The sequence below is a fragment of the Lissotriton vulgaris genome, chromosome 7 (assembly GCF_964263255.1).
Source record: "Lissotriton vulgaris chromosome 7, aLisVul1.2, whole genome shotgun sequence".
Taxonomy (NCBI): Eukaryota; Metazoa; Chordata; class Amphibia; order Caudata; family Salamandridae; genus Lissotriton; species Lissotriton vulgaris.
Window position 1 is genome coordinate 1725176528 of NC_141695.1, and position 24355 is coordinate 1725200882.

General features: G+C 43.0%; 1 protein-coding gene across 1 annotated transcript in view; it reads right to left on the reverse strand.

Annotated features, from left to right (window-relative positions):
* Positions 1-2138: 2138 nt before the first annotated feature.
* The window catches only part of LOC147706448 (complement C1s subcomponent-like), a 41265-nt gene continuing 19048 nt past the window's right edge, over positions 2139-24355 (reverse strand). Inside the window, exons 4-9 of the mRNA XM_086932958.1 lie at positions 12775-12903; positions 10213-10331; positions 9720-9795; positions 7370-7507; positions 5138-5212; positions 2139-3159 (exon numbers count right to left, since the gene is read on the reverse strand). Of these exons, the coding sequence (XP_086789084.1) occupies positions 2384-3159; positions 5138-5212; positions 7370-7507; positions 9720-9795; positions 10213-10331; positions 12775-12903 (1313 nt within the window). The 3' untranslated portion in view covers positions 2139-2383. The remainder of the gene's footprint in view (positions 3160-5137; positions 5213-7369; positions 7508-9719; positions 9796-10212; positions 10332-12774; positions 12904-24355) is intronic.

Below are 24355 nucleotides of genomic sequence, written 5' to 3' on the forward strand. Positions count from 1 at the left end.
TCGGTGCTGATTCTAATCACGGGTCCCACTCTGCAACTCTGGGCAATAACTTGCTTAATCTCTACAATGGCCCCAACAGCGCTGGGATGCCTGGCTTCACCTTGGGGGTACCCAGGAGTGGACATTTCACAGGGAAAAACCAGCGGCATGCGTACAGCGCCAGGAAACCCCGGCTGGGGTATAAGTGCGCTTTACAAGTACAAAATGCATTAATTTCTAATGACATGAGAGGTCTCTCCTACACTTCCTTGAATGATGTGAATATTCTCCCTGATGTGAATTGTCTGTCACTGATTTATCCTTTGATTTATTTGTTGTAGGAGAGGAGGTTAGTCCCCAATTTTGGCTGAAAATGCTCCTCCGACACTGCACCATTAGAAGTCCCGCCCTAATCAGTGGTATCCTTCAGAGGCAGTGAAAGAGTCTGCCCTGCGGTGGATGGGCGCCGGCAAAGGGTTTTCAGTGGCAGACCCAGCTGAGGTGCCATGGTCAGATAAAAAGTGGTTTAGAATCAGGGCAGAGGGACAAGCCAACTTTTGGTGGGTTTGATGTCACCACCCAACTCTAAATGACAGCCTAGATATAAATTCTCTGTTGTGTGCTAGATGTCACTAGAGGAGTTCTCCTTCTCAGTAGGTGAGTTGGGTATAAATGTAAGCTAATCTCTTCTGGCCCAGGAACTAGGTAGAATTTAGTTATTTAGAAAATATTTATTTACTCATGTTAAATTACAGGGATTCAGGACTCCATGTCAAGGTCACAATGTCTTCTCAACTCTGCATTTCATCTGCCTGACTGAGAGCCCTGAAACCTCTGATTGCATAAATTACACTCTGGATTTCAGTTACATACACCCTGTATTCATACATTTTCAAACACAATTAAACATCAAAAATAATGGGTAAATTGTAATACATTTCATTAATCAGATAGCAGTTTTCTTTTCCTTTTGTGATAATAAAAAAAATATGATCTAAAATGACAATCAAATGATTAAAATATGAATTAGTACCAAGGGGTTTCAGAAAGCCCTGCACTCAAAGGAGAAATGAAATGTGCCCCTCGCCCACTAAGCCTCTTAGTTACCTCACCTTCCAATAAGTTTTTGAAGCCATCCAGTGCTACAATTTACACAATTTACATAGCCTGCGAATCTGTAGGGAATCATGGGCCAGATGTACAACCATTTTTGCATGCACAAACGAGTTTGCGAACCCATTTGCGCATGCAAAAACAGCATGGGGAATGTACAAACCCTATTTTGCGAGTCACAATTTTTTGCGACTCGCAATAATGTTTTGGGTCCGCAATTGTGGGCGCAAAATACATGCAAATTACCACCCTCTTCGAGTATTATTTCTCTTAGTGTGAGTGAGAGGAAGGCTCTTATGTTCTTTATGAGTATGTCCGTATGTCTCTGATATCTTGGGGTCCTGATTTATCTGTGGGAGGAAAGAGGTATGACCCAGATTTGTTCGTCTGATGTGCATGGTCTGATCTGAATTTGTCATAGATGTTTGAATCTAACTCCCATTTTGCTTTGTGAGGTGAAGAGGATATACCTGATTTCTCATTGAGGACAATAGCAGTGGCCCACAATTCCTGGTAAGAGGTACAAAGTATGTCCTTAAGTTAAAAAGATGCCCTACATTTCTCTGGGTGAGGAGAAAGGTATAAATCAGATTTCTCGCGCTGGGCAATAGCAACGGCTAAGATTTAATTGTATGAGGTACAAGGTATGCCCTTATTTTGCAATATGAGGTATACAGATCTCCCTCATTTATTGGTGTGAAATCCAAGGTATATACCTGAATTCTAATTGGGGGTGGAAGTGATAGACATGGCCCAGATTTCCCCGTACAAGATACAATGTATGTCCTTGATTTCTCCATGTGAAGTATAAAGACTGTCCCTCATTCCTCTGTGTGAAGAGAGAGGGATGTCCTTGATTTTTCTTTAGGAGATGAAAAGTAATTTCTCTCTCTGAAGTCAGAGTCCTGTTCTTGATGTCTCTATAGGAATGAGAGGTCTGAGGTAGGTCATTTCTCTGAGGGAGCTCAGAGGTCTGCTGTAAGAATTCTCCAGGAGGAGAAAGTTTGTTCTCAACTTTCTCAGTAGAGGGAAGGATGCTACATTTGTTGCATTGGAGGTGAGAGGTCTCTTTCTGTTTTTTCCAATGTGCAAGAGAGTATGTCTGTTTTCGATGCAGTAGATAAGAAGTCCCTCCCTGACTCAGACCTGTCTCCAATAGTGTCTTCAAGGGTGGTGTAATGTAGTGCAGTGTGTGTGTTTGTTCTGCATTATGTGGGATTAAGGGACTGTGCCCTTAACAGCTTACTTAATTTTATTCTGCCTGTACATCCTCACTAGGGAGAGAGGGCACTCAGGCCTTCTTCATAGTCTCCTTTATCCACTGGAGATAGTTGCCCACTTTGGTATAGAGGGCAAACTTACCACAGACCCGGGGACCCCAGGATACAATGCCCCCTGCATAGTAGCGGGAGTTGTCATCAGGGTGGTTGAACACATACGCTCCCCCACTGTCCCCTTGGCAGCTGTCAGTCTTCGTCAGTTTGTCCCCTGCACAGACCATATTCTTGGTGAACATGTCCTGAGGGAATTTTTTACCTCTCTCCCTTTCCATGTCTTTGCAGTTCTGCATCTCCACCACTGGGATGGGGGCCTTCATTAGATCATATGATGCTTGGTTGGTCTCTGTTTTCCCCCACCCAGATACATACCCAATTTTCTTCTCCTGAGGTTCGTACTGTAAACTTGGGCCTGGAAGGCAAATGGGAGAGACAAACTGGTTCATTTTGACCTTCTCGTTGAGCCTGATCAAAGCAATGTCGTTGTTGAAGTTTGTAGGTGACTTAGAGCCAATGTTCTCTTTCCAGTCTGGGTGAATGAAGATTTCTTTGCTAGTCAGTGGAATTGTAAAGTCCATCTTCTCCAGGTCGGTTACATTAATGAACATGTCAACACTTTCTAGTTTCTCTACCACGTGGGCAGCTGTCATGACCCACTCGTCCGAGATCAGGGCTCCTCCACCCCTCGGATTGGGAATGAAGACCTGCCAAGGGAAGTTACCTGGTTGGGCTTTGCTTCCTCGAAACACACGTCCTTCTCCTTCAATTGGGATACTAGGGAACCCACACACTGGGAAAGAGAGAAGAAGGGGGAGGTCAATCTCCAAAAGCCGATCCAAAGGTGGCACAGCATTTATGTCTCTCTGGCTGATTTGGAATTGCCTAGAAATGTAGTGGCTTGGAAAAGGAAGCATGGAATCAACCAATTTATTTTACAGCCAGTGGCGGCTCCTCCACGTGGGTGGAGGAGCATCGCCCACTGCTTTCTCGCATTGTGAGAAGCAGAAATGTAAAATGGTATAAATACCATTTTACGTTTCTGCTTCTCGCACTGCGAGACAGCAGAAGAAGGGTATGCCTGGTTGGGGGTGGGTGGGTGGGCGGTTCCGGGAGGAGTGGCTAGCCCAATTATATGGGCGCTGACTGTTTGGTCCGTCTCAGAGCCGACCAAACCAGTAAATAGCACTCTCCCGTTTTCTCCATGTAGGCTCTATGCAGCCTGCATGGAGATAACGGCCTCCCCATAGATGCCTGTGCGGACAGTGTCCTAGTCCTAGTCAATCACAATGCTGCCATTGCAGCATTGTGATTGGCTTAGGGCAGGAGAGGCCTGCTTCTGCTTCCTGTAAGCAGAGAGAGAGCAGGACACGCGACGCGGGACGTGAGGCAAAGGTAAGTTTTATTTTTTTTATTTTGCTAAATGAATCCTCCCTCCCCCCATGACCCCCTCCCTGCGTGACCAACCGACCTCCCACCCGTGAGTCATGCCAGCCACGACTGTTGATACCTCAGGGTGCCAATCACAATTTGGAAGGATGCCTACAACACGCCCCTTCCAAATTTCGATTCATATTCCATTTCTAAACCCATTTACCGAGTCAGAAAGAAATCTCTGAATTGGTAAATGGATGTAAAAAAATGGGAAATGCTTTTCAGAGATGGCATTGCAGCATCTGCAACCATTAAAATGGTTCTTCATCTGGCCCCTAGGACCCGCTCTCTAGTTCCTTCCCATCTAAAGTCCTCACTCCCACCATACCCCCTCCCTTCATCTACGCTGATGTGATACTAGAATATAGTTGCCAGAATATTGTGTGCCATAAATATTGTGTCCTAAATATTGTTCACAAAAATATCCTTTCGCAATAATAATAGAAAATCTACACCCAATAAGATGATATTTTCTAAACAATATTTAGGGCATGCTATTAATGTCTAATTAATTTTTCTACATATGATATCTTCTCATAGAACATCTGCACCATTCTTCTAACCCTGTGCACCTGTCCCTGCCTTACCATGTCCTCCTGCACCTATCATGCTCACTGTTTTCTTCTGATCATATGTCTATATGTAAGTCCTCAGCTTCTTTCTACCCTTGATGGCTATCTACCATAGTACCTCCCTCCCTTCATTCAACTGCACCTCTTTAATAATTCTGTGCATTTATCTCTGCCTTCATATCTCTTGCATCGGCGATCCTCCCTCTATGTCTTTACCTTCGCTTCTCCTTTGAAGGCTACCTACCACAATACCTCCCTTTGACCATCCGCACCTCTTTTCTAGCCCTGTGCATGTATCACTGCCTTCGTATGATCCTCCGTCTATCCTCCTGTTCACATCTCCATACTTCAACCATTAACTTCTCTGCTCTCTTTCCCCCTTGAAGACCTCCCGCCAAATCATACCACCCTCTCCACATTCATCTTCCCTATGTCTCTCCCTACCTCCTTGCACCTCTTTCTCTTTGTACACCCCTACTCCTGTCCATTTCTCTCTCCCTCAATCTGTACCTCAATTTCTGCCTCTATGCGTCTTCCATATAACCCTCACTACTTCCAAGCATCCGTTCATTCCTCTCCCTTAGCCCATGTCTCTCTACAACACCCTTGGCATCAAACCCTCCCATGTTGCTTTTATACTTCACCACTTTACATCCTTCCTTCCATAGTTTGATCCAGACTTCCTTCTCTACTGCCAATTAACCCTCACTACATGCAAGACTAATCCAAGGCAGCACCTCCTTCCCCAACCATCTCCTGTGTTACCTGCAGTGCATTCTGTCACATTGCTTCGTACATCTTTTGGCTTCCAGAGTCCCTCTGAAGAACAGTGGTACACACCTAGAGAAAACAAGCATTTGTGCTTATACAGAGATGAAGAAGGCAACCCTACCCCCACTCTGACAGACCACAAGTGACCCTACAACCATCCATTGACAGCTCCGCTTACAGCAAGTGGGATTTCACATCAAGGCTGCCTTTGAAACTACCCTTTTGCTCTAAAATGTGATCAAGGGCCTTATTTAGATTTTGGCAGACAGGATATTCCATCACAAACATGGTGGATGTCCAGTCCACTCTATTACAAGTGCATTCATTTATAGCCTTAGGCGGTTGTAATGCGGGCGATGAACTATACACCACCTTTTGAGTACGTATTCCATCCACAAAACTTTACAAAAGGCCCTTAAGCTATTTACAAGCCTACCGGTCTTTCAAATAAGTTAATTTTATAGATATGAAAAAATAAATTTGAATATTTGTTAAGTTCCATTTCATGGAATAAACATGATTACCTCATGGAGCTGGCACGTTATCGTCGGATTGGGTGTGTGCCTGATATGAGGTCATAATCACTTTACTAGCACTCTATCATGTGTTGGCAGTGCAGACTACAGGTTGGTGTATATTTTATGATTCAAAACCTTAAACCTAAACATTAGAGATCTACTGTACAATGGATTTAATCTTTTTCATGATAAATTGGCACTTCTTTCCATGTAATATAATGTGAAACCTGCATATCATTAAACTTTCGAAATGGTTAGCAAAACCAAATTACAGTCCTCTTCTTCTGTGGGCAATAGCATTAAAATGTCATACAGAAAAACAGAAGGTGTTGTTTACCTCAAAGATGTTTTACATAATGTATAGGAAAATGGAGTCTGCAAAGGCTATGGCCAGAAGGAAGCCATGGGCCATATGTAGGTGGGGCATTAATGGTCGGTAACGGTGAAATTCGGTAAATTTCACCGTTACCGACCGGTATTTAGGGATTTGAGATGTAGGAGGCAGGTTTCAAGGATTCGGTAATTTACCGAATCAGTAATTTAAAGAATCGGTAAATGACCGAATTCTTAAAATACCAAATCGGTAAATTACCGAATCCTTAATGTAGGGAGCACTCAAGTAAGTGCATTTTTCATTTAAGGATTCGTTATTTACCACCAACTTGTAGTTGGTGGTAAATATCGAAAACCTTTAAAAAAGCAAATTTGTGCTTTTTTAATAGTGCCATGTGGCAGACATACATGTCCTTAGGGCATGTATGTGTGCCACATGGGCACACATGTACGATTGAGGGGTGCAACAGGGTGTCAATGTGACACCCTGTCACCCTTGAATATGTTCCCCCTATTACCAGTTTGGTATTTACCGAATCAGTAATAGTGAATGGATTCCCATTAAATACCGAATCAGTAATACCGAATATTACTGAATCAGTAAAATTTACCGATTCATTACCTACATCACATTTACCGATTCCTAAATACCAAATCGGTAAAATTCTGTATTTAGGAATTGGTAATATCTGATTACCTACATATGGCCCCATGTGCGTTAAAGAAGAGCCCTGCATTGTTGTGTTACAAATTCAGTTTGTAAGTAGTCCTTCTTGTGCTAAACGGCACATAGATCTCCCCAGAGACACAGGAAAGCCATAAGCAGCGCCCTGGGACATTTTGCCGACTTGTCTAGGCAGAGATAACAAAGGATTGGGCAGGACACTGGTCGCAAACATCCCTAATTTTCATGTGCTAAAGAGTTGACTCTCTGGTGGAAAGTCACATGGGCACCATCAAATTACCTTCATACTGTACTCCAAACCTACCCAGCTGATTGCTGGCTGCTACAACAGTGCCCGGGATGCAAGCTTTGACCTCAGAGCACTAGTACCCATTGACCTGTAGAAAAAGAGGTAAACGTGCCCTAAAAAGGAGGACAGCCCCTTTGGTTGGCCACAAGAGCTGACTAACTAGTCCTGCTAAAGTATACAATAATGTTGTGCAACTCAATTGAAACTGTTAGCCATTTCCCCTTTCTCACAAATTCCACCAGGTTCTACAACTAAATATGGTTCCCATCTCTTCATAACCCCACAGACAATTTACTCAAAATTAGAACATACTTTTTGCAGACCACACCAGGCTACATTGGATTATACGTGATCTGCATATGCTGACCCATGGCACCCATATGTGCACCTAGACTGCTCACCGTCTCCTGGAGGGTTCAGTTCATAGTAGACTGACGTGCAGTTGATCTGAATAGCTGCTCCATAAGTATTCAATTCGCCATCTGATAAATATGTGATTCGGCCATTATCGATTTCAACTGGAGAGCCGCAATCCATCACTAAAGAGGAAATGAAATAGGTCATCGATTTTCTGCTTAAGAGCATCACCTCTCGACAGTCTCTTCCATATCACCTCTCTTGACAATTTCTCTCTCCCATTTTTCATTATGTAAGCCAATGTTTGACATCATTTTTCAATGTCATGGAATATGCTACAATTCAAAATGTGCTCATCTGGAAAAAGTACTGTTTATTCGTTTTCAATTGAAATGTCCAACAAATGTATTTACAGACTACGGATATGTTTTAAACTATTTCTTAAAAGTGCACTATTTTTTGAAATTTTGAAGTTATTCTAGAATTTTTTATCAAAAAACTGCAATTTTTTAATCGCTCTTATACAAATGTTCTAACTGGACAGAATTTCAACTTGTTTAACAGCTTTTAATGTCTTTGAAAATGTATTAGCTACTGCAACTGATTTCAAAACTCAGAAAGATGTGTTTCATTTCAGTGTCTCAGGTATATTTCTTTAACGCTTTTAAAAAACTTCTTTAACTTTTTAATTAGCAATTGCAACATTTTAAAAATTCAGAATTTGGGGTCCATTCGGAAGGCAGGCGGATCGCCCCCGCCAGGCTGGTGGTAGCCACCGCCGGCCTGGCGGGGGCGATCCGCCCGCCATCCTACCCGGAATGACCTCCCGCCATAGTAGTATGGCCTGGGGGACCGCGGCGGACGGAAAGACCATCCGCCGCTTTTCCGCCCCGGTCGCCTTGCGGCCGGGGCGGAAAAGGTTGAATATGTTGGCGGTGTCTATCAGACACCGCCAGCCATATTAGCATGGGCATTTTCCAATGCCTTTCCGTGGCGGCAATGCTGCCACGAAAAGGCATGCAGAGACACCCTGCGGGGCCCGTTGCAGGCCCCAAGGGACTCCGGATGGAGTGGGGGGTGCACATGGGAAGGGGCGGACAAAGTACGCCCGTCATCATAATGGGCCCCTTGGTTTATAAGCCAATACTTCGTACTTCTTCATTGCTCCTGAATATATTTTGGAATTCACTTTTTTTATATTTAATTTAAAAATATTTCAATTTCAAACCTTTTTCCACAATTTGAACATTTTGAAATCATGCGAATCTGTTTTCAATTTTCTATTTGACAATTTCTAGCTCAAAAATATTTTTTACAAACACACTTTTCCAAAACTTCTAACTATAAGGACGACTTTGAAAACCTCTAACAATCATATGAACCTTCCAGTTAAATATTGCAAAATATTTAAACTTCGTTATGACTTTTAAATAACATTCCCAATATTGCTCAAGAGCCATAAATAGCAATTTGTGTTAATTTCAAATGAACTTTTTTAACCTTTATAAAGCCCATGAATGGACAGGTAACTACTTAATTCACGGTTTACTTTTGTGAAGACATGTAAATATTCTCTCTTGTGACACAACTAAGTGGAATTTGAACACAATTTCCTTGACAGCTATTACCTTGGTGCCACTGGACTTGGGTATTATCTTGATATATTGGCATTTCTTTTATGAAAGCCACATACCTTCTCAGCCAATTGGGCTGTGGAGCTCTTTAACTCAATTTTCCTAGGATGACCTGGTCCAGCTTTAAGAAGCTGTTGTGCTCTAGAAAATGATTGTGCTGTGTGTGTCCTGACAAACCAAAAGTATGTCCTCTCTCCTACTTGAACCCCAACACACATTTTGGAGCAAAGGGAGAAACCCTTCCTTTGCTGACCTGACCTGTAACAATGTCCCACAGGTTAAAGTGTAGATATGCAGGGTCCTGTGCAAGAACTTCCAATCAGAGAAGTGTGGCTCAATGGTTAGAGGTGGCAGACCCGGAAGCTGAGATCAGCCTGGGACCAGGGTTCGATTCCCAATGCGGCAGGGTCTTGGGTCAAAATGTCCGCGGGCCTGATAATTCTCGCCTCGGTGCCTACTCTAACCTTGGGTTCCACTCTGCAACTCTGGGCAATAGCTTGCTTAATCTTCACAACGCAGGGTATGCCTGGTCTCACCTTGGAGGTGCCCAGCAGGGACCATCTCACAGGGATAGCCAGGACTGGTTCCCCAGCAGTATACAGCGCCAGGACGCCTGCGGTGTGGGCAGCTGTGCGCTTTACAAGTATACAACATTTTACATTTTTACACGCCTTTTCATTCCACCTGGCACTTGAGTCAACACTACCCTGCTCCACGACACGCTGGCAGAAGACCTGACATGATCAGTCAACATACTCACATTGACAGTGGTGGTACTGACTCCACTCCCCATCCGGTTTGCACGTTGCCAGATAGGAGGTCTTGCTGCTACTGTCCTAAAGGGTACAAGGTGAGATACAGACAGAGTTTGGTCCTGAGCAAAGCAAAATATACCTGGAGAAGATCCCCTAAAACAGAGTAAATGGAGAAGCAGAGAAAGGATGGTGCAAAGATGTCTTCCTCTATTGTGCATTCAAAGGCCTCTTGCAGCTGTGTAGTCTTCATGTCTGAATGTCCTGTGTAGTCTTCATGTCTGAATGTTATCAAGCATAACTACCTTAATAATAGTCTGAACATCACCTAACATTCCCAGTCATGATTTTGGAGAATGACACCTCTTCCTTACTCCCTTTGCTCACAGCTCGTTTCAGTTTGAAGAAAGTTTGCAAAAGAGTGGGCAGTGACAGCCAAGCAAATTTGTTAGTAAAGTAAGCAGTAGACGGGAGGGTGACCAACGTCTGTGTCTTACTCACCGGCATCACAGCTTCATACCCTTCGAGACACGTCACGTTCACAACCTGGCCTGCTGTATATTTTGTTAGTGTGGGCTCTTGCTTCGCATGCGATGGCACTTCTGGTGTGCAGAGTAAACCTAGAGGTTTAAGAATCATGATGATATCAAGTAAGACATTGATTCACCTGAGGTCCACCATTGTCCTCCTCCAGAATACATGTGATGTGGCAGTCGTTGTCCATTGCATCAGCTTAATGGAAGCCCAACAGCATGGGCCATGGAGAGAAGAGGGAGATGGGCAGGCATGTGTGAAAATGAGAGGAGAGTAGAAAGACTCAGCAGGAGCATGCCAGGCGAGGAGGAAACTCAACCACACACAGAAAGCACAGGTTAACAAGAGGAAGGAGAGCAAGATTGGATGCACGTGGGAAGAATGGAGCTATGACCTCGAAGTGAAAGGGAGAGTGCTGTGCAGGATAGGAAGGAGCTGGTGGAGGGGTAGGGGAACTAGATACAGAGAGAAGATAGGTGGGGCAGGGGACTTGCAAGCAGAGGGCAGAGTCAAAAGCAGACCTGGACATGGAAGAACAACAGCCCGATACTCCACTGACCAAGCATGGCGAGCGCATTTCATTTTTCCTCCACAAATGTATTTTAAATGAGTCCAAAACATTCATTATAAAGTACAAATTTGAAAATATAATGGATAAAAACTCATAGTTTTCTTGGATGTTGTGAGGAGAAGTGCCAGAAATATTCCGGTTCTTCAGGGTCTAGCGCTGTATAGAGGAGCATTATACGTATGACCACCACAGGATGTATATGTCTATAAGAACATGGTGTGCTACTTCCCTGGGACTACTTTCAGCCCTGGATGGGTTGAGGCCTATCTGTTTCTGTCACCTGTCCTCAGCCTAAAGTGGTTGTATCCTGCACTGATCCAACCCTGAGGGATTGCGCAAGGCGGGACACAGGTAGATGCGAGCTGCAGTCAAGCAGGGGGCAGGAGTTTGTTGGAAACTGGGCATGAGTCAAAATGCAGAACAGGAGGAGGGATAAGTGGGTGTAAAATGACCATAGACCCTAGCGACAAGAAGGATACAGAAATTGGAGAAAAAAAATTGGTGTTTGGTAGACAGTGAAAATAAATAATCGTGCAGTGCCCCAGTCTATTACATCAAATAGTGAGAGATTACGCTAGTCTAAAAGCATATATCAAACTAAAATCCAATCACTTGTGGATCGGTGAGGAGTAACAATATGAACAGACTGTGATTCACAATGATTTTGAACATGGAACAGTACATTAAGCTCAAGAAAAAAGCAGAATTTCTGCTTAGAAACACAGATCTCAATTCAAAAAATCAAAATTGATGGCTAATTCAAATCAAATGTTTATCAATGTGCAAAAACTGCATATGTGCTCGTGGATTGGAGAAATGGATATTTCTCTCACAGGCACATGCATCAACCATTTTTGCGAGTGCAAATGGTGCGATTCGCAAAAATTGGCGGTTTGCGCCTGCAAAAAGGGCATTTGCGATGCATCAAGGTTCAAGGCACTCGCAATTTGAGAATTCGCATTTAATTGGGATTTCTCAAATTGCTATTGCAGTTAAGGAATCGTAATTTGCGATTCCTTAAACTCCACACAAAAAAAACCCGCTTCACTGTAGTCAGGTGTCGCAGCACACCGGGACGGCACTCGGCTGTTCGGGTGGGACCCCGATGATGAAGCATGTCACCAACCAGGTTGGTGAGTGAGGGGTCTTCTTAGAAAAGGACAATTCCCTTTTCTTTTTCTTTTGCTTCTTCTCCCCCCTCCCACTCCACTGAGACCTCTTCAGGTCTTAGGCTGGTACTCCTCCATGTGTTTGTTTATCATTTGTGCTATGCCAGCAAACCTGCTCTGGGCTTCTATGACACAATGATAGTGCAATGTCTTTATTTGATTCTGGAGAGTTTCTTTCTATGTCAGACTGACAGTCACCATTTATGTACATAGCCTATATAGCACCAGCGCACTTTACACCCACTTATCTCACTTGCACTGCGCACCGGCGCCACTTGAGATTACCTTTTTATCTTTAAATTCACTTGCTTATGAAATTTCAATGATTTTTTCTGCTCTCGAACAAATTGAATACAATTGTTTTGGTTTGAAATGGAATCAGTCTGTTGATGGTTAAACCAATATTTTCAGAAGAAGTAGAGGTTCACACTTCCCCCTCAATGGACCACTGTTTTTCTTTATCACTTATTTCCCAGGTCCCAGGGTTCCTGGGTTCCCCTTGTTCATTTATATACTGGGCTTCTAGACTCAGTATGGTTTTTTGCACTGCGGTTAATGCTATTATTTTATTTATATTGCTGTTTTTATCATTATATAATTAGTATAAAGTTGTTTCATAATTACAATTGTTATAATTACATTACTTTTACTTTAACTTAAATGCCATTATTGTTATTTTTATTTTCTCATTTGTATAATGTTTCTTATTTTGATTTCTAATAGTGTTATTACTTCTAGTTTTAATTTTGCTTATTATCATTACCGCTAACATTACAACACAACACTCACCCGTCTTTTCGCAGGATGCCTTGTCTTTGCCCAAAGTGTACCCGTGGGCACATGAGCAAAAGTAGCCCTCGGGGTGGCTGTGGCAGTAGTGTGCGAAGGGTATGATGCTGTTGGCACATTCATCGAAGGCTGGTCAGTAAAAGAAAGAAAGAAAGGGCATGTTTTGGGGAAGGTTACTACACAAACAACGCTGTTTGATGAGAATTTAGATTCAACATCAGCTACAACAATATCTAACATAACAATAGGTAACATAACGATCAAGTGGACCTAAAATCACCATTGGAACATGTGCATGTTATATAAGTAGCAGACTGTAACTGAAGTTCTACTCTATGACAGTAAACACAAAGGGACAGATGCACGAAGAATTTTACTGCTCGCAAACTGCCCATCCGGCAAATTTCGACCGTCAAAATGCTTTTTGGCACGTACCGACCCTATTTTGCAAGTCAATAACCTATTACCCACTCACAAAATAGGGTTCTGCTAGTCGCTACTAGGAAGGGGCGTGCTCAGGGTGTCACTTCCTAATAGCAAGTTGCACTAGTATGTATGAATGTTTTGCAACCAGGAATGCAGTCACAACACATTTGCAGTTACCACCAACTTCAAGTTGGTGGCAAGCCATTCTCAAACTGGAAGGGGTCCCAAGAGACCCTTTCCCCTTTGTCAATGGTCGTTCATCATTTTTTAGAGCAACACTGCCCACTCTATAATACTGAAAATATAACTTTTTAATTTTTTTTAAAAATACATCCATTTTCCTTTAACGAAAACGAGCTACATTTCCCAAAAATACTGCTTTATTCAAAAAGCAATCACAGACATAGTGGTCTGCAGACCCCAGCAAGTCACCATCCCTGTGAGTGCCAACCATTCCCAATGGGTCGCAAATTATGACCTGCCTCATCAACATTAATGAGGCAGGTTCCTTGCGACCCATTTGGGAATCGCAAACAGTGACATAGACACTGTTGTACATTGGAGATTGCGACTCACAATTTGTGAATATGTTTTCTGAGGACTAGGAGACAGCCTTCATCACCCTCCTTCTTTGTTGCACTGCTTATGTATTGGGCAACTGGCTCAGCCATGGGCATGTTACTGGTGTCTAATGTTAGTCTCATAGGTCCCCTCACTGTCTTCCTGCCATTGTTATTTAGAAATGGTATGAGCCAAACCATCCTCAACAGCTGCATAAATGGCAGACGGGAAGGCTATGATTTGGGGATTCTTAGGGTGTGCTTCCACACAGGCAAGTGTTCGACTACCTTGCACCAAATGACCGCCAGCATGTTGCTGTGGCGAGTGGCAACTAATCCACCATGAAATTCAGTACCACTGTCACATATCTGCTTGCTAAATATTGGTGAGATACAGTGCTTAAATTGTATAAGAACAAGTGCCGGGGCTCAACTTTTTGGTCAGCCACCCGCAGCCTGTACTTTTGAAGGTCGGGGTACAGAATACCAAGAATGCATAGTCTTGATTCCACTTCATGCCTCTTTTATCCACCACCAAACTCTATCTGCCCTTTTACCTCAACCTTGCAGGTTCTTTTCATCAATACTTTCTCCCTTTGTGACTGGTTAACCATCTTTCTCTTCCTCCAGCTTTAACCTTTTATGTTTTTTTCTTTCTTAATCTGGATCAAGGTTTCTTGAGAAGAATTCTGTGCCAGTCCCCAAAAATGAGAGGCAGTGGACTTGGACATAAACCACTGACTCAAATTAAGAAATAGCCCCCAAATCCTACAGTCGATTTGTTTCCCAAGTAGGCCACGTGGCTTGCCCCTACCTGTAAGAGATCTCTATTTAGGAACATGCCCTTGGTCATGTCCTGTGATATGACAATGTCCTTATTTTCTAGGCTCTCAGAGTCCTCTACCAGCTTCCTAAGCCAAGCTCTATTAGTCTGGTTTTGACTAGTCCCACCCACTGCAAGGACTGCCTACACTTCCAACTTCCTCAAGTTGTTACATGCTCATCTGTAGAATTTCTATAGAGGTTTGCCTTGAGTCTCAGCCAAAAATCTAGCTTCTTGAGTTTGGCCAGATCCTCGACTGATGTCACTCTCAACTCCGGTTGTATGATGTTACAACGCGATCTTTTAGATTGCGGTACATCACAAAGCAGGTTTTACAACGCAAGTCGTTACCACGACTTGCGCTGTAGGGTGCTGGACTTAGGAATAGTTTAATTTACTATTCCGACACCAGCCTACGTACAGTAGGGAAGGTGTTGGAATAGTAAATCTACTATTCCTTAGTCTAGAGCGCCCTCCAGCGCAAGTCGGAGTAACGACTTGCGTTCTAAAAGACGTGTGGTGGTGTTTTGACTGCGTTGTCATGGATGTTCCCCTCAACTTCCCACTTAAGGCAGTAAGAGGGGTCCCTCTGCCTACCCTCAAGAAGCTTGTGAGGAAGACATTTTGTATTCTTACCAGCCATTTGACCCAAAGTCATCCCCATAGGCGAGTCCCATATAGCCAGTACCCAATTGCTGTTTGTCTACTTCCTGGAAAACTCATGTAGCTGGTAAGTTTTCTGTATGGAAGTGTTCATTTACCCGGCGGCAGGCCAAAAAGTACAAGATCTCTGCTATTTACCCAGCAGTCTGCAAAATAGTATGTTATCTCTGCTGTTTAGCTGGCGATAGGCTAAATAGAGAGGATGTACAATTTGAGCAGCGGCCACAAAAATAGTGTGAAGGAGGTCTTTATTTAGCTAGCCAAAAGGAGTATGAAGCATTTCAAAGTAAGTGCACATACCAATGTACAATAGTTTGTAAAAAGGCAAGTGCACAAATTAAGCGAAGCTGTTTACAGATTAAAAAAAAATTAAATCAATTTAGAATAAAAAAATGTGTTATTTTAAAATTCGAATAAGACATGTAGAAATCAAACAGAAGCTTCAGGATATTGCACTCAGATATTGTGTGCTTTTGTCAGGGAGTACTTTGTCAGCAAAGAATACTGAGTATGGTTTTAAAGCATGTTACGTAAATGTTTTATTCACTCATGAGAATACATTTTTTTTAATGTTCATGAATCTCCTTTTGATGATTTTTGAGGGCTGGGCTCATTTTTTTCTTCTTTTGGAAGGCCTTGTGTCAGGTTTAGGCTGCTGTTTAAGGGGATTTGTGCTTGCTTAGTATTTCAAATCTGGGAACACAGCAGCAGTCAACAAGCAGCAGCAAATAGGGAATGCAGACAGATGGGTGGTACCTGGGCCCCAGAGGGAGGGACACGTACAGTAGGTAATTGGTGTATGGGGCACAGTGCTCAGGGGCGGCCTTAGGCATGTGCAAGCTGTGCACCTGCACAGGGCCACCATACCCCAGGGGCCACCACGCCAATATATATCCTTAATATAATAATCCTCTGAGGATGGATACATATTTGCGTGGCGGCCCCTGGCAGGGATTTGGAGGCCTCCGGCTCTGTTCCACTTCCAAACACCCTGACCCCCCACTCTTCACTGGCCTCCGCGCTCCGCCCTGCCCAGACCCCCTCTTCCGGGGCCCCCTACCTACTCTCCCTGCCCAGGGCCGCAATGAGCCGAGAGCCGCCACTGCAGTGCTTTAGGGCACTTGCAGGAGGCAAATTGAGTGAGACACTGTAATGGGGCTTCTATGGAATGGGGAAGTGAATACAGGAGACAGGTAAACAATGCGACTGGGTAATTCACAGGAAGTGTTCACTCTGTTACCTGTGAATAAATACACGTTTTCAGAATATTCACCCAGTCGAGTATGTTTAGATCATTGATGCTTATTGGTCCCCTGTCACGAGCGCCCTTTCACCCACACTGACAATTAAGTCACCTGCACAATGCATCTTGGGAATGTTCGTTTTGGTTTTTAGAACGTTAAGCAATTTTTAAGTGGGCAAGCTCCTTCTCTCTACCGGGCCCCCATTTCTGTACTTGACAGTGCTGCTATCTAAGCAAAAGGAATCTGGAAGCTAAAAGCATATAAATCTGTGTGATAGGCTTGGGGGCTGTACCTGACTAAAGTCATTGTGGAGGGGGCAAGAAGCAGTAGGAGGATAAAAAGTAGGAGAATAAGGGTGAAAAGGGTAACCACTAGGAGGGCTAGGACGACCAGAGTCACAAGGACTAGACAAGAAGAGCAAGGCCCAAGGAAACCTAATCTATGAGGACCAGAGTTACCAATGCCAGAGGGAACCAGGAACAAATAGATGATGAGGAACAGGACAATGGAAAACAGCAATAGGGGTACCACGACCAGGCTGAGAAGGATCAGGAGGGCCAGGAAAATGTGGAACAGAGGGATCTCAACCAAGTGGCCTCGGAGACCAGGGCTCGGATTACCAAGTGGGGTAAAGCAATCATTATGAGTAGCAGGGCTAGGATGAGGAGTATCTGAGGTACGAAGGCCAACCAGCATCGGGAAGACCAAGTGGAATGGATAGTGGTGTGCAGGATGACTAGGACCAAAATGACCAGGCTCAGGAGGACCCAAACAAGGAAAACCTGGATCAAGAGGACCTGGATCAATGGCTTCAGTACCAGTAGGATTAAATGGACAAGGAACAGATTCAGGAGAACAAGGACAACCCATACCAGGAGGACAAAGACTGAGCGTGCCAGGACATGAGAAGCAAGATGGACCTGTACCTGCAGTAATAGGACTAGAAGGCTGGCGGTGAGACGAACCAGTACAGTGTGACTAGGACCAAGAGAACCACAAAGTAACAGGGTCTGATCGACCAAGACTGGGGGAACCAGAAAGCGCCATGATGGCCCAAAGACAATCTTTATGATAACAAGCACAATAGGACAAGAAGGACCAGGGCGACCAGGATCAAGGAGACCAAGATTAAGATAGCAGGTGGGTTAGGTCTAAGAGAACTAGGTCCAGAAGAACACAAACTATAAGGAACAGAATCAAGAGGATCAGCGACAACAGGTACAGAATCTTGAGAAGGAGAAAAACTATGCAAAACAAAAATAGCATGACTTGGCCAGGAGTGCCAGGTAGCTGAGACCAGGAACACAGGCAGCCAGAGTCAAAAGGAAAGGTTCTAAGAGGACCAGTAAACAAAGAACTGAAAAGACCAGGAAGATCAGGGCAAAGAAGATCAGGACCTTCAAGTCAAGTCAAGTCAAAGAATTTATATAGCGCACTACATACCCAGAGGGTTTCAAGGCGCTTAGGAAGGGGGGAGGATTACTTGTCAAATATCCACGTTTTAAGTTGCTTTCTGAATGCTAGGTGGTTCTGGGTAAGGCGAAGGTAAGCGGGGAGTGAGTTACATAGTTGTTGTGTGGCAACATGAGAACAAGCAGCAGGAAGACCAGAGCCAAGAGGATCAAAACCAGATCCAGGAAGACAATATCCAAACCAATAGGACCAGGGGCCAGAATAAGCAAGGAAGACAAGGGACTCAGTATCAAGAATACCAGGAGGACCAGAGACAGGAGGGTCAGAACCGAAGCAAGTAGACTTAGAAGGATCAGTACCCTGAGGGTTCACACCATTGAGTGCAGTGCCAGAAGGACCATGAGGGCAAGGCACAGGGTCAAAAGGACAAGGATGATCCAAAGCAGGAAGCCAAGAGCAAAGAGGGCAAGGTCTAAGAGGGCCAGGGCACAAGACGCTAAGTAGACCGAGGGGACCAGCGGGACCAGGAACTGATGCACTAGGAATCAGGTGACCAGGGTGAGAAGAATCAGAAGAACCAAGTTAAATGGAAGGGGGTCAAGAGGATCAGGAAAGAAAAGAAAGAGCTAGGGGAATGGAGGAAAAGACCAGGAAGGACCATAACCCAGGTGATTAGGCATAAAAGACACAAACGAGGAGGACCAGAAAAAACAAGAATAGCATGACTTGGCCAGGATTGCCAGGTAACTGAGACCAGGGACACAGGCAGCCAGAGTCAAAAGGAAAAGTTCTAAGAGGACCAGCAAACAAAGAACTAAGGGGACCAGGAAGATCAGGGCAACGAAGATCAGGACCTTGAGCACAAAGACCAGGAGGAGCAGGTTGAGGAGGAAAAGGAGGATCAGGACCAGGATGATCACAGCCTGAAGGACCAGAACCCAGGTGAATAGGCATAAAAGACGCAAACGAGGAGGACCAAAAAAAAAGTATCAAGTCTAGTGGGCACAAAACCAGGAAGTGAACACGGACAGTGAGAACCAGGAATAGGAAGACCATTGCTAGGCATACCAGACTGAGAGTGAGAAAGACTAGAAGAACAGAACCTTAAGAAAAAGAGGAGATGGCCTGGAAACAGAGCCTAAAGGACAAGTATCATGATGACCAGGGGTACGAGGAACAGTCGGACTACTATAAAGGAGAAAAGAAATTCATTGAGGCCCAGAGCATCAGGACCTTGCATACCAGGACAAGGAAGGCCAGGATGATAGGAGCCATGATGACCAAGATGAGTGGCTAAGAACAGAATGACCTGAACAAGGAGGATTAGAATAAAGTGAATAAGTTAGTCCACGGTGACAACGAGCAGGAGGACCAGGGCCAAGAGTGTCATGACATGGTGGAGTAGGACCCAGAGAAATAGACAGGTCAGGAGTATGTGAATTAGGGAAATTAAGGCCAGGGACCAGGTGGGGACGATTAGGTGGCCTAGAAGGATCAGAATAAGCAGGACCAGAGAGGTCAGAACCAAGGGACAAGGACCTGAAGTTCCAAGTTGAGCAGGAGGAATAGGAACTGGGGTATTAGGAAGAGGCTGGAGAGGATCAGGGGAACCAGGACAACCAGAGCCATGAGGACCAATGGGACCTGACCCGGACCACATTGACCAGGCCCAGGCAAGAGGACCTAATAAGGAGGACCAGAGCCAGTGGAAGCAGTACCATGTGGACCACAAGGACCTGGGTAAGGAGAATCTGATTGACCCAAACCAGGAAGACTAGGAGTACCAGCCCGAAGAGAACCAGGGCAACAAAGCTAGGAGGATAAGGACCAGGCAGACAAGCAGGATCAGGATGAGGATCAGTAGCACCAGTGTCAGGGTGCCCAGGAAGGGTTAATACAAGGAATACTCAGGAACAGAGCCAGGAAGGACACAACCAGAACCCCCACATTTAGGAAACCAATACCAGGGTGACTAGAATTAGTTAGACGAGGGCCAGAACCAAAACAACCCAGAAAGGTAGGACTTGGAACAAGACTAGGAGGAGGAGCAATGCTTAAAGACACCGAAGGACTAGGAAGTGAAGGAAGTAAAAGAAGCAACCCCCATACAGGATTGAATGATGATATCGCATGGTCCCATTTCAATTCCTTAAAACACAGTCAGGCTAGTTCTTCTCCATCTGGCAAAACAAGTCTCTCTGTAATATTGTTTTTCATAAGTCCAACCTGTCAAAATATACATCAACACCGCAGTATAACCTATTCACCAATGGAATAATTATGCATCGATATCTGTTAGGGGATATGAATCCATGTGGCCCTGTCTATACGCTTTGGGACATGACCTGGTTATGTTTTCTCTCTGCCTCCATAGTAAAATTCTCCTTGTTTCCAATTCCAATATATATATATATATATATATATATATATATATATATATATATATATATATATATATATATATATATATATATATATATATATATATATATATATATATATATATATATATATATATATATATATATATATATTTTTTTTTTTGTTTGTCGTTTGGCGGGGTGACGTCTCCTCGGCTGAGGAGTACGTGGCAGGGCTAAACGACAATGAGTTGAATCTCAGATTCACAAGCACAATGAGCAAGACATCTATACATTATCTCGACCTAGAGGTCTTTGTCAAAGAGAAAACCCTGTGTACTAAGCTTTACCGCAAGCCCACGGCTGGAAACACCGTGTTACACGCGGCCAGCCACCACCCGAAGAGCATGGTGAGAAATATTCCCTTCGGAGAGCTATTGCGCATTAAAAGGAATTGTTCAGATTCCAGCGATTTCAGACAGGCGCGGGAAGAGGCGGTAACAAGATTCAGAGAAAGAGGGTAATCTAGATCACTACTCAATGAAGCAACTAAGCGAGTAGACATCATTGACAGGAAAGACCTCATACAAACTACCACCAAAAACAAAACAGATGACCGTACCACTAGGATGATCACCAGTTACAACATGAGATCGAATGAACTGGTGCAAATATTCAATAAGAACTGGCACATCCTAGGAACGGATCCGACACTTAAGGGATTGATACCAGATAGACCGCCTATCACCTATAGACGTTGTCAATCTCTGAGTGACCATTTCGTGAGGAGCCACTACACTGACCCCCCCAAAAGTATGAGAAATAAACCCATCAATGGTTTCTTTCCTTGCATGCATTGCAAAGCTTGCAAATTCAGCAAGAAAAGAACCAAATATGAAGGGAGGACGAATGACCCTAGGCCAATGAGAGAAATTAAGAAATTTCTGAACTGCAATTCAGAATTTGTAGTTTACTGCCTGGTATGTCCATGTACCAAAAGATATATTGGCAGCACCATCAATCAAGCCGAAAAACGCATCCTGGAACATATGCGTGCCATCGCAAATAAGGATAAGAACTACCCGGTGGCACACCATTTTGAGACCCATCATGAAAGCAATAGGGAACTATTGTCCTTCTACCTTATAGATCAACTTGATAGAAGGGAGCGAGGTGGGGACAGGATAAGACTTCTTAGAGCAATGGAGTCCAGGTACATCATTGACCTTCAGAGCATGCAGCCGAGAGGGCTCAATAACGACAAAGAACTTTGGGTACATTTAGAATAGCCAACATCTACTCCCAGATTGGTTCAGGAAAAAACACCTATATTGCAATAAGAACAAGTGAGACCTGCAATTTGAAAAATGTAACTTTTTAGTTAGCAGCATAGAAACTGGTATTATGAATTGTGATATATATGGATCCTTGCCCATACAGGGCTCCATAATCTGTGTTGACAAAACAAGGCATACACATGAATTGTCCACCCAGCCCATACAGGGCAGAATTTAATATGTAAATTTGTGAACTATGTGAGAGTTAAGACAATCTACATTCTTGCTAATTGTCAAAATGCAATCATGTTAAACAAGGTGGATACAAAAAGAATATGTATATATATGTGAATGAATGTCCGTTGACAACATGCCTTGCCGGTCAACTACCTGCTTTTAATGATTTTTGTATTACATGCACTTTTGCACAGGCACTTTTTCTAGATGTCATCACATCCCCCTGTTAACATTGTAACACAATGCTACAAACGAGTTGGTAATTTGCACGTTTAAACATGGCCGCCACAAACCATCAAGGCGAGCAATAGTCCACTTTCTATGTCTGGGGAAGTGGTAGGGGATTTAATGACAGTGTACACAATGAATGGCTGACACTGAGGAAGCCAAATCGGTGAAACGCGTATGTCAAGGGGGCAGGGGGGTCTGCCAATAAACCACTTTTGGTGAAAACAACAACTTGGAGTGCCGTTCTTTTCTGACCTCTGCAAGGATTACGGAGGTGTGTGCTAACATATATATATATATATATATATATATATACATATATATATATATATATATATATTCACTGAAAAAACCATAGGTTTTACACACGTTATAGTTAGGAAGTATCATTTGAAAAACCTATGAAATTCACTGAAAAAAACATAGGTTTGACACCAGTTATAGTTAGCTGGAAATTTTACTGACATAAAACCAATGAAATTCCACGTTATAGTTAGTTGGACTCACTATAACTTGCGAGTGTAATGCACTGCTGATGACATTACATATTACATCACTCATGACATGGTCAGTGACATCACTTATGACACCATCCAGTGAATGTGTGTCTTTCTAAAAAATAAATATGTTTTATATATGTATATGTAAAGGTCGAGGGAAGAATAAATGTTTAAATTATTGTCTTAATGAATGTTTTTTTCAAAAAGAAATGATTGGATAACTGGCTTATTAAGTGTATCTTAGTGAATACATATATTAGCGAGTAATGTTTAAATATTTAAATATATGTATCAGTGTTTCACTTTGTGAATAAGTGGCTGCATGGGTTGATGAGTACCTACATGTGTAGGTATTTGGGTTCTTAGATGTTTTTTTAGTATCAGTATGAGTGTTTGTATGGTTTTGTGGGGGTATTACTAATCACATAGATGCATGAATGACTAACTCTCTCTTTGTATGTGTTTAGAAGACACCATATGTGCAGGACTGTATGGGTGGTTGAGTGTGTATATGTGTGTGTTAGTGAGTGAATGCCTGCCTCACTAGTGTCTTTATCAGTAACGAGATATGTTTTAATTTAGTATATGTGAGTATTGATATATATAAGTCAGTATATGTGAGACTAAGAGATAGAAAGAGTTCCTGTTTAAATAAGTATGTGTTTCTATAAGTGATTGTTTAAGAGAGTAAGTATGTATAAGTTTCCTTAGAAGTAACGTGGTAGTGTGTGTATAGTTTTATATGCAAATAAATGGATGTTCAATAGTTTATTTGCATGTGTGAGTATGTGTGTGAGTAACTTTTGGATGATTGTCGGTGTGTAACAGGATGTATAGGTGTATCACTACATATGATGAGTGAGTATATGTATGAGTGACTATATAGAACTGTTGGTGAATGAGAGAATGTGTATATAGATGGTGGAATTACTGAATTGGTTGTTGTAACTGGTATGGGTATCTCCATTTTTTTGAAAATGTTAATTTCTATTTTCCAATATGTGTTTTAAGGGTTACATTACACTTAAAGGAGGTCTGTCATCAGTGATGTCATGAGTGATGTCACTGACCATGTCATGAGTGATGTAATATGTAATGTCATCAGCAGTGCATTACACGCGCAAGTTATAGTGAGTCCAACTAACTATAACGTGGAATTTCATTGGTTTTATGTCAGTAAAATTTCCAGCTAACTATAACTGGTGTCAAACCTATGTTTTTTTCAGTGAATTTCATAGGTTTTTCAAATGCTACTTCCTAACTATAACGTGTGTAAAACCTATGGTTTTTTCAGTGTATTTCATAGTTTTTTTGAATGCTAGTTCCTAAGTATGTAATCACGTTCGTAACTAGATAGTGTCACCGCCTACACGTCCTGAGAAGCGCATGTAAAGTCATGTGACTTGAAAACAAGACTTCCAATTGGTTCTTAGTAGTTTCTGTTCTGGAATTTACACGAAGCACTCCACCCACTTTCCTCACAATCTTTTCTACTCTCAAGAGACAACAACGTTGAGCATCTTCCGGAAGACTTTGCTGAAATGGCTGCCCTTCCGCATTCATCTTCCGAATCTGAAGGAAATGAGCGACCACCGTTAAGAAGAAAAAAGGAATCTTTCATTTGGCAATTTTTTACTTATCCTGAAGATCAAAAGAAAGTGAATGCGCCAAAAGTAACCTGCACGATATGCAATTCGGAGCTCTCAAGGGGAAATCCAAATAAAAAATATTCCTTTTCTATACACACCATGCAGCGGCATGTTAAACAAAGGCATCCTGAGCATTATGCAAAAGCATCGACAAGAGCCCTGGCCACGCTATTACCATCAGAGGTGGCCAGCACATCTTCT